The following is an 11,846-nucleotide window of genomic DNA, read 5'->3' on the forward strand; positions in this document are numbered from 1 at the left end:
TTCAAACATTTGTTCCATCTTTTTTGTTTGCTCAGCCATTTTGCTTTGTAGTTCCTCCATCATGCGTGCTTCCCTGTCTTGTGCCTTTTTCGCTTGCTCTTCTAATTGCTCACGCAGTTGTTTCACTTCCCTTGACACTCCTCCCTCTTCAACATGAATTCCAGGGACTTCATTCCAAGTAACCCCTGCTCCAACACCCCTTACTCTGTTCCCCTTCTCCTTACCAAGAACTTCAGCATACATTTCTTCACGGACTTCTGGAATGGTGATGTCAATGTTCTTGCTTAACCTCTCTTGTTCAGCCTCTTCAAAATCCGCTTACAATGAATTCAATAGATAGACCATGAGAAAAGAAGACATCATATATCTCTACAACTATCGTAACATACAAACAAGCAGGTTGTAGAAAACATTGAAAAGTGTATGTCCAAGCACTTGTAGAAGCTATGTTTCTATTGTATATGTCCAAGTACTTTATATTGACGAGTATAAATCTATATATTGCTTATGTATTCTCCAACACCAAATCAAATTTCATTGTATATATTAATATATGTATACAAAGAAACAAATCAAGCTATAGAGAAAATTCCTTACGATTGCCTTTGCAGATGCCGCATCTATTGGTTCAAGGGATCCTTTCCTTTGATGTGTTAATTTAAATAGCTCCCACCTATCTGGCTCTTTACCATGAATAACTTCCTGTGCAACATATGGTATAATTAAAGTAGGTGTGCAAGAAAAAAAAACATACACATTATATATATAAAGATTCTTTTTCCATATAATAGAAGAGGCTGGGAATGAAAGGATATTCACTTACATATTCATGAGCCACATTTGCATAGGTTCGAGTCCCTGTTGATTGATTCATCTTCTTTTGAGAACGATTATTTTGGTTGATCCTCACTATCCTCTTTGTTATATAAAATAAACACCAATAAGTGATTGTAAATTAAGTGTACATGAAGAAGATGAGATAAAATTTTCGTACTTGATGCTTCTTCTTGTCCATGTAATCAACAAAAAGTTTCCATTGACGCTCGTTCACACGATCATCATCAGGCTTTTGGAACCTACGTGGTGAGTTCTTGAATGGTTTATACCACTTTTTGCGCAACTGAGACTTCCAATGTTTCCACAGTTCATTTAACTTGCTCAGAACCCTTCTCTTAATTTTACCTTCCAAACTTGCAACAAACGGATCAGACCAGTCAATGGTGTCCTACACAAAATCATATGCATACATTAGTATAATACTCACATGTAAGACAATATTAAGAAAAAATTAAAACATTTAACACTACCTGAACACGTTTCCAAGCCCTTTCAAGATTATCAGCATCACCAATTTTGAAATTCCGGTAGTCAGGTGTGCTAATTGGAAAGAGCGTGAAATCTTTCGCTAAAATACCTAAAAATCTTGAGAATCTTGCAACCTTCAATCGTGGACCCTTAGGAAGTCCAAAACGATTCCACAGAAGTTTTTCTCGACCCTCCCTTGCCCAATTCTTTTGGTTTGGACCTCGGGGCTTCTTTGTTCTCTCATGAGCCTCTAAAGAACCATTACCGTTATCTTGCTGATGTTCATCTGTGTCATGTGTCTCGCTTTCATCGTCTTGTTAGACATTGAACCAACCACCCACACCTTGCGTCTCACTTTGGTCGTACGCATTTTCTTCATAGCCCTCTTCATCTTGAAGTGAGTGACTCATCTGTCAAATCCATGGAAATCAAAAATTTGAGATTTGACACTAAAATGAAACAAGAATTTATTCATATAAAAGTACACCAATAACAATAACAAACAAAGATCTATGAAATATATAAATGAACACTAAAGTATCAAAATCTCAAGAAAGAGAGATTGAAAACCGATCGTTAAACCTTCCCCAAGCTTTTGCTTTGCATAATGAAGGGTTCTGATACTGACCTTAACTTCTACATACAGAGTTGTTTAATATGCTTATCATAGCATGATACACACGTCTTATCTCCATCAAAGAATTTAAAAGAATTTTGGCGAACCATTGGCGGCAACAAAATTATTGATCCCGCTCAATTCCGATCGTTTCCCTCTTCATTTTTTTGGGATCCCATGTAAAACCCTACTAAATGGCAAACATAATCGATGGATAGATGTTAATATCATATGCATGTGGATCAATCTTAGCTAGTAGTTACCATATTGGATACAACAACTATAAACGTGGGTAATGCTTTATAGAAAATTTTGGGATTTTAATTACTAAATGCCTAACATTTTGGTTTGATTACTTTGACTACAAAATCAATTTAAATTGATCCAATCTTACAAAGTCAATCACATCATAATACGGAATGCAAATGTTGTAGGTCGAAAATTTCAAAATTATCAAATCGAAATAGTTAATATGCTAAAACAAAATACGACATAAAAATTGCAGCAAAAGAATTACAAATAACGAGTACTGAAAAAAAAAAACATTATAATACTAGTTCGAATTTGTTTATATGACCTCGTTCACTATAACATCGTCTACATCGGTTCTTGCTATTCCGTCATCGTTAGCCCCTGTAACTAAATTTTGCGCATCATACGGCTCTGGTTCTATGTCTGTACCCATATCAAATACATCTCTAGGTCGAGTACGGATCACAGTGTGCCAATTTGGTTCAGTTGGGTCTTGAATATATATAAATTGCACAGCTTGTGACGCAAGAATGAGAGTGTCCGGCTTAGGGAGTAAATAATCAAAATTTACCAAAATGAAGCCATATGCATCCATTTTCACGCCTTTGTTACGAACCCTGTTGTCTGCCCAATCACAATCAAACAATAAGACTTTTCGACCGTGGTGATAGTCTAGCTCAATGATGTCTGTTAGTACACCATAGTAGTCTTTTACGCCATCCCTTGGTCTGTGATCTCCCGCAGTAGCATAGCTTCTTACACCGGCTTTAACAAACACACCAGAATTTTGAGTCTTTGACCGGGCATCAATAGACTTAACAAAAAACCGTAACCCATTCATGATGTACTTTTTGAAACGTCTTGCTGTTGTAGACACAAAGTCCCAATGACACTTTCTGTAACATTTTTCTCAACATGCATCACATCTATATTATGACGCAATAATAAGTGTTCCCAATAAGGGAGTTGATAAAAAATACTTTTTTCCTCCAAGGTCCTGTGTATTTTGGGACATTTTTCTTTTGACGTCGTTTTCTTTTCTGATTGGCAATTTTTTTCTTTCTTTTTCCAAGTTGCTGGAAGCTCAATGTATTTAACGTCCTCAAACAATCTAAACCCGTCATTGGTTTGGGTGGTCTACGATGCTCAGTTGATCCATTGAAGTTTTTGTACCATGTGCGAAAAATATGGTCATCTTCCAACCACATTCTGTGTCCCATGTAGATTTCTTTATTTCCGTGATGCAACCTAATTGAATCAGTCTCTTCACCACAAGTTGGGCAAGCTTTAAATCCCTTTGTACTATACCCAGACAACATTGCATACGCGGGAAAGTCATTTATAGTCCACAATAATGCAGCCCTCATCTGAAAAATCTCTTTCTTAAACGCATCATACGTAGGAACTCCTTATGTCCATAGCAATTTCAATTCATCTATCAAAGGTTCCAGATACACATCTATATCGTTTCCAGGAGTTTTAGGGCCTGGGATGAGCAACGACAACATCATGTATGACTTTTTCATGCATAACCAAGGAGGGAGATTGTAAACAGTAATGATAACAGGCCAAGTACTGTGGGACAAACTCATCATACCGGAAGGGTTGAATCCGTCACTAGCTAGACCCAAACGAACATTTCGACCATCGGAGCTAAAATTATTGTCAATTTTATCTAATTCTTTCCAAGCAAGAGAATCGGCTGGATGACGTAGAACCCCATCTCGTGGTCTCTTTTCAGGATCAGAATGCCAAACCATAAATTCAGAGGTGTGGCGAGACATGAACAATCTTTGAAGTCTTGGCACTAATGGAAAGTAACGCAAAACCTTAACTGGTACCGGCTTCTTGGAGCTTGTGTTTGTGGGGCATGTGTCCTCTTCCTCTTTGTACCGACTAGCGCCACATTTATAACAAGTTCGGTCTCTAACACGAAGCTTCCGATATAACATGCAATCATTAGGACACGCGTCGATTTTCTTGTATGTCAGCCCAAGACTTTTAATGAACTTTTTTGTTAAATAAAAGGAACCAGGAAGCGTTTCCCCGGGAGGCAAATAAGCCTTTAACAATTCAAGCAATTGGGTGAACGATGCATCACTCCAACTGTTCAATGCTCTTATTTGATATAGCTTTATCAAGAAATCAAACATCTTTTTTCCTGCACCGGGGTATAAATCAGTATCAGCCTTTTTCAAAAGTTCGTAGAATTTTTGTGCATCGGGGGTATGGCCGTTTGGCAAGGATGGACCTTCAGTGGCCGCTGCTGGTTCTAACAACTCCTCTTCAGCATCATCTTCAGCTTCGTACATGCCGAATGCATCGTGCAACATATCTTGCATATTAGAATCTACTTGATGTGAAGATCCGGGCAAATTCAAATCTTGTTGATATGAGGAAGTTCCTGGCAAGTTAGGACCAACTACATCTGGTAAATGCTCACCATGGTCGGTCCAAGGGATGTTCACATATTTCGGATCCATTCCATCCACCATAAGATGCTGCTGAACAACAGAAGGCAATCTATTGTAGCCATTATGACACCTTTTACAAGGACATTTGATTGTACTTTCAAAAGAAGCATGCTCTAAGGCATAATTGACGAATGCATTCAGCCCGGCCTCATATTCTGCAGTGTTTTTATCTAAAAATATCCATTCCTTGTCCATATTGTTAGACAAAGATATATAATCAAGCTGCATATATAGGAAAAGGTAAAAAAAACCAGTAGTTAGTCTTGTGGAAAACAAAGATTGATTTCACAAGTACAAATAATTAATAAGGAACAAAGACTACGAATAATTGGAAAAAAAAAAAAAAAAAATTCATACCGCAGGTTCGTCTCTGCTGATGGATGCTTTCAGCTCATTTGTTTTGATTTACTTTTCTAGACCGCACTTTATATATCACCTCAATCCCAATATCAGTGGGTACATAATTAGCATTGAAGATGGAAAATCGTGCACAGTTAGTGTTGGGTACGGAATGGTAGTGCACAGTAAATATTGGATATGGAAACCAGTGCACAATTAGTATTGGGTAGGGAATATCGTGCATAATAAATACAATGGATATGGAAAATCGGTGCACAATTAGCATTGGATACTGATATTAAGACTATACCTAGTAGTTACCATATTAGATACGGTAACAAGAAAAAGTGCCTACTAAAAGCATAATACGGCTATCCGCATCTAAATTTCGGATCGTTTTTTTTTCCTACATATTTAATTATAACTCTCCTTCTCTCTGCACTCTGCACTTAATTTATTAGATATAATAAATTATTATACAATAAAATATATATATATATATATATATATATAGAATACCATTAACCTTTATGAAATGTATTTCAATTTAATAGATAGTTAACTTTGCAATTACACACATTAACCAACAATGGAAAATAAAAACAGAAAAAATATTAATTACACAAAAAATTTATATGCCGGAAAGAAAAAGATGTAATCTTTTTATGTTTAACTAAGCAAATTTATAGCAAGATAATATCATTTTCACACCTTTAACAGTATCTATATAATATACTTATCTGAAAATCAGATATAAAACAGAAATTTAGTATTTTGTTTCATAGTGAAAAGGAGTTTTTTTCTATAATAATTATATTAAATTATCTTGTTGACTATTTTTTTCTCTTTAGTCACAATTTTTAGTATCCATAAAGTAAAGAATACCAAAAATATAAAAGGGTGTCATTTGCTCTACTTAAATAATACAGTTAGAAAAGTGTATCCACAAAGAGTGTCCACTACATATTTTTCTAGTAGTGAAGCATGAAAATACGAATGTAGGAAGGTGTACAATTTCCATTGCCCATAGCCACGAGTCCAAAACAAGTTCAATATATGGTGAGAAAATATTGAAGTAGTCTATAATAGATACTCAAGAAAAAGATCGAAGAACGAACAGTGTTTCTCATATTTCAGTTTTTCAGAAAGGGAAGGAGAATGTGACAATGATATATTGGGTACCTATCATGAGGTACCTTAGATCACCATGGTACGTTATTACTTAGATCTCAAGCACACAAAGTTTTCGTAGGATACCGATCGAGTCCTAAAGGATTGATTTTCTTTACAATCATGTACGTATAATTTTTGTTTTTTCCTCTAGGGTTTAAAAGAACTCATGTTATATCACTATGCCTCAACAATTAGTCAATTAGTAAAATCTTTCGTTAATGGCGTTAATTTGCAAATATGAGTCGAGGCTGGGCCTTGTGGAATATATGCATGGGCTTTATGGAATCTCGGTGACGCTCTGTTACCACAAGTATGTTGAGAGAACAAATCAAAATCCTACGAGGGCCATATGTAACCGGAGGCCTGCACCCATAGGCGGAACTACATTGAGGCCAAGGGGTGCCATGTAATTTTATTCAACTTGTGTATTATGCAGTTGTGATTAAGAAATTTGATATAATTAGAAGTAAAAGCTATGTAATTTATGAGTTTGGCCCCATTCCTTTCCTATTAAACCATAAACACCATTTATATTGTTATTAAGTTTAATTTATCCAACTTTTTTCTCCTAGCTACCTTATAATCAACTCTTGCCATATACTATAATCCACAATCAATTCCATAATGAACTTATTTCTCTATATATTATGAATTCCAAAATTCATATATATATATATATATATATTTTCTTCAGTTTAGCAACTATGATGTGCAAAATACAAAAGTAAATTTCTTTTGATATTGTATTCAAAAACGTAAAGTTATTGAATTTTCAAATTCTATGTTTTTTACTTTGTAAGTTAGCCCCCCTTTATATCTAATCCTGGCTCTGCCATTGTTGCACCTACAAGTAACTGAAGTAAGGAAATGTACGAAACTGGATTGTTGAAATGACTTGATTGTTGAAAGGTCCTTCCCAACATCGCATATGTACTCTCATCTTTCGAGAACTTTTCTTTCTGTTAATTGCATGTTATTTTCGTGCAGAAACTAGCCACAACTCGCAACAGACGTAGAAGTCGAAAACGACTCTAAGTCGGTGATTGATGTTGTGAATGGTGTTTCAGCTTCCCCCACTCCCTGCTAAAGTTAATCCAAGATATCAAGACTTACTTTGATTAGTTCCCTTTAAGCATGTGTTTAAAGAAACAAATTTTGTGGCTAATGCTTTGGCCAACCTAGGTCTTAGGCTTAGCGATTTGTGTTTCTAGGCCACCAAAAGCGTCGTCTACTCTTGCTTTTAACGTTGTTAATCTTGGGTGTACTAGAGACACCTCAATTTAATTGATTTTATTTATCTATAAAAAAAAATATTTAAAAAAGAAAAACTCACAACAGGCGTACGTCATCCCATTGTAATTAGGATATATTTCTTCTTCTTTTTTTTTTTTGATGCTAATATATTTCATTTGTTGTTAGATGATGCTAATATTTGTTCTCTACTTTTCAGTGGTTTCAGTTAACTTTGAGTGAAACGAATTTGGAATTATTAACTGATTTAACTCCTCCTTATTAGAACATGAGGTTATGATCAAATTGATCTGTTTCTTAGATATTGTGGAACAGACAATAACTAGTGGTTTGGTTTACAGATATATACGACACTTCTCACACTTTTGGATCATAATTCAGTGCACAAAGATATCTTTCGCAAACCAAACCTGAAAACATAAGCCAACCATGTGGAACACCCATGAACCAAGCACAATCCATTAAACAAATCATCCTTATCAGCCTAACGAGGGTTCAAGGACTTTCGAGGAACCCCGGAAACTTCAAGATAGATTTTTCCAGTGCAGGTCCACTAGCTAGGGTTTGTTAAAGCAGCAAATTTAGTGAAGGCTGGTATAAGAATTCTGGATCGGAAACTGTTTTGCAGATTGGTTGATGGTGTGACAATGTTGGGTACGGTTTTTCTTTTCAATTTTGATCATGCTTCCCACTAAACCATGGATCTTGGGGGGTATATACCCAAACACAACATACAGTGAAGGAAACTGTTTTCAAAGAAGGAAGCGAGAGTATAGCTCTCTGATCAAAGGGGTTGAATTCGTCAAGGTGAAAGTGGCATGGCAAAACTACTTTTTCACTGTAGTAGGGTTTCTGAGTCAATATCCACGAGATGAATAATGATCACAGCTGAGGAAGATGCAGGAAAGCTCTCTCTACTTTAAACCATAGCCTCCCAAAATGACTTTCATGGGTGCCCAGATTGATTGTTTAACAAGCAAGTGCAACACAACAGGTATAGCCGTATTGCCCGCCAGTATAGGTCATGAAACTCATGATATTGAGTCCCTTTTGGTAATTATACAAAGCCTACTTTAATGGCACTCACATGAAAAGTTATAATTTTCATCCTTTGAATCACATCAATTTGAACCAGATAATATAAATGCAGATATATATGCAATGGCTTTGCTGTGTATGATTCTATGAAATTGGTTTTTAATCTAACAAAAATTGGTTTCAAATGAAGTTCTACTCTGCTCATCAACTTCAGATTAATATATATCCATTTTGGCGAGATTTGAAACATATTTCATATGTCCGTATAGTTACATATCCCATATGTGATTGTCTATTTGTCTAGGGAGCTCTACTATCAATCAGCTCTTGAGCCGGTTGATTAATCAGTGAACGATTTGAAAATCAAAGTCCGTACGTTCTTAGAACAATTGCTGATTTAAATCATTACTTGTAAAAATGGGTGCTTGATGTGTTGTCAATTAAATAGAAAAGAGCACCAGCAAGGCAGCAAACGAAGTACATATTCTAAAGTTGCCTATTCCCTCTTTAAAGGCCATCATCACTTTGCGATTTGCATATATACTTCGAATACGTCCAACATCCTGTTTGGGATGAAATTTTCTTCTTCTAATTGGTTAGGCTGTTTTTCAAAATTAAGCCTAAAGTACTTCACATTAGCCTCACAACTAAGGACTAAAATATCCATAATATCCTCGAGATTTTCCTGAAATTTCTGTGTTTTTACAAGCATCGATATTAATTTTCATATATTTTCGATATTTTATATTTAGTATATTTTTAGTTTAATACACAATTTTTATATAAAATTTAAATTCTTTTCTAGCTTTGGCTCATAAAAATTTTAATCAAATGTACAATCAAACGGTAGGTCAGTATTGATTAATCTTTTTTATTTCTAGTTATGCCTACATTGTTGAACTGTTAATATGCTTGAAAGTCATTACAAGAAATTTGTTGAGATCGTAATGATTTAAATCAGCAATTAATCTAAGATCGTGCGTTACATGTTTTCAATGATGATTACGGGCGGGCAATACGGCTATACCTGTTGGTGTTGCACTTGCTTGTTAAACAATCAATCTGGCCGGGCACCCATGAAAGTCATTTTGGGAGGCCATGGTTTAAAGTAGAGAGAGTTTTTCCCTGCATCTTCCTCAGCTGTGATCATTCTTCATCTCGTGCATATTGACTCAGAAATCCTACTACAGTGAAAAAGTAGTTTTGCCATGCCACTTTCACCTTAAAGAATTCAACCCCTTTGATCAGAGAACTATACTCTCGCTTCCTTCTTTGAAAAGTTTCCTTCACTATACTCTCAGTTTTGGTTGTTCTGGCTCGACCCCTTCGCATCTAAACACAAATTCCAATTCATCCATACAGTTCAAATCTAGTTTCTCCAGATTTGGTAGTCTGTGTACAAATTTTGATACATTCTTCAACATATGACCAAATGACACTTCAAACACCAACATATGACCAAAAGTTTCCTTCACTGTATGACGAGCAGCCGAATCGGTTAGAGTAAGGAGGGTCATCAGGTCATTTACCACTGTCGGATCTCAAATGGGGCCAACGAGGAAAATGACGAGCAGCCGTCGATTTCATTCGAGAGAAAAAAAAAACTTGTGGCTTTCGCGTCGATAAAAAAAGGACGATACATGAGAACAGAAAAGTCAGAGAAAATGGTACCAGAAGGATTAGTAACACATAATTATAAGTAGAGTGAGAAATCTCCAACCAAATTATATAGGAAAATAGAATGGTTTGCGATCACAATGTGGTTGAAGTTAGCCCTACATTTCTTATCCAAACTTCAAAACATCTTGTTTTAGAAGAAAACCGTACGTACTAAAATCTTTAAAAAAAAACAAAACAAAAAATGTTATTTCTTTAACCACAAACATCTTTAACCAAATTTTCGATCAAAAAATAATATCACTAATGATGTTCAAAAAGTATACGATTAGTTGGGAGATTCTTGGAATGTGCTAAATGAATTTCAGGGTTTACCTTAATGGCACCAAAAAGAGAACTATTTGTGGTGGACTCGTGGTTGTAACATTCTCCTGGCTATTTTAAGGTATGCTAGCTCAATGTCATAAAGGGTGACAACTTGCACACTATTTACGTAAGGTGCATGGAACTCAGTCAAATTGCGAGGTTCGTCTCGATTATTAACTAAATAAGCGTCGTACATACATCTTTTAACTGCCATATATATGCCGGAAGAAAGAAACCAAAATTCATAATATAGTTTGAACTGTATTTTTTAGGCAGTACTACTCTTTCAACATATTATCATCTCAAAAAAATCAAAAGCACCCCGGCCACAACCATATGAATGTTAATCACATGCTAATTAACTAGCAAGTTGGCTCCAAAACGCGCGAGCAGAACGGATATAGATCTGCAGATAACAGTAAGAAGAAGAGAACCATATTTCTCTGTCATCTAACACAACATCAACAATCACATATACAAAAGACAATCTCGCCGTATTGACCAAGCTTAATTACCTGCTTACACACACTTTCGAAGGCTGATTTTAATGTCAATTGCAGTCCTTGTCCTGTAGATATAAACCTACTAGGATGAGCCATCTGTTATACACACACACACATATATATATATATATATACATATATACACATATATATATATAGCCCCTCTCGGCTGCGGACGTCCGCACCAACGGTTTTAGTGCGGATTTCTATTTTTGCACAACTTTCTGATCGAATTTCCTCATCTCCACCGTTTAGTATGTAGATAATATTGTGTTAATCATCTATGCAAAATTTTAGCCAATTTGGTGATCGTTAAGGCCCTCAAACTCGAGTTTTTATGGTATGAACACAACCGGACAGAATTCAGTCCGTCCATTTGTTTTTCGAGTTCGAGAGCCTTAACGATCATCAAATTGGCTGAAATTTTGCAGAGATGATCTATACAATATTATCTAGATACTAGACGGTGGAGATGAGGAAATTCGATCGAAAAGTGGAGTAAAAATAGAAATCCGCACCAAAAAATTGGTGCGGACGTCCGCAGCTGCGAGAAAATCCGTATATATATACACATATATATATACATATACAGTCCGTTTCAGATACGGACGTCCGCACTTTAAGGCGGTGCGAACGTCCCTCCGTTCGCCACCGTACGGCGCCGGCGAGGGCGCGCCTCCACCCCAGCGGACTCCAGCAGCGTCCCCAACCACTTTCCCTCCCTGGCGAGTCTGCCGAATTCCAGTTTTCCGGCCAGATCACCCAAAACTTCAAACAAAGTCAATCTAACCGGAAAACTGGAATTCGGCGGACTCGCCGGGGATGGAAAGTGGTCGGGGAAGCTGCTGGAGTCCGCTAGGGTGGAGGCGCGCCCTCGCCGGTGCCGTACTGTGGCGTCAGGAGGGACGTCCG

At 36.4% G+C, this 11,846-nt stretch overlaps 1 protein-coding gene across 1 annotated transcript; it reads right to left on the reverse strand.

The window, feature by feature from the left end:
- Positions 1 to 3,582: 3,582 nt before the first annotated feature.
- LOC101300028 lies at positions 3,583 to 4,842 on the reverse strand. Its single transcript, XM_004292162.1, has one exon. It carries the CDS (start codon positions 4,840 to 4,842, stop codon positions 3,583 to 3,585), a length of 1,260 nt encoding a protein of 419 aa, XP_004292210.1.
- Between the last annotated feature and the right edge of the window lie 7,004 nt (positions 4,843 to 11,846).

The sequence above is a fragment of the Fragaria vesca genome, linkage group LG2, assembly GCF_000184155.1.
Source record: "Fragaria vesca subsp. vesca linkage group LG2, FraVesHawaii_1.0, whole genome shotgun sequence".
NCBI classification, from domain to species: domain Eukaryota; kingdom Viridiplantae; phylum Streptophyta; class Magnoliopsida; order Rosales; family Rosaceae; genus Fragaria; species Fragaria vesca.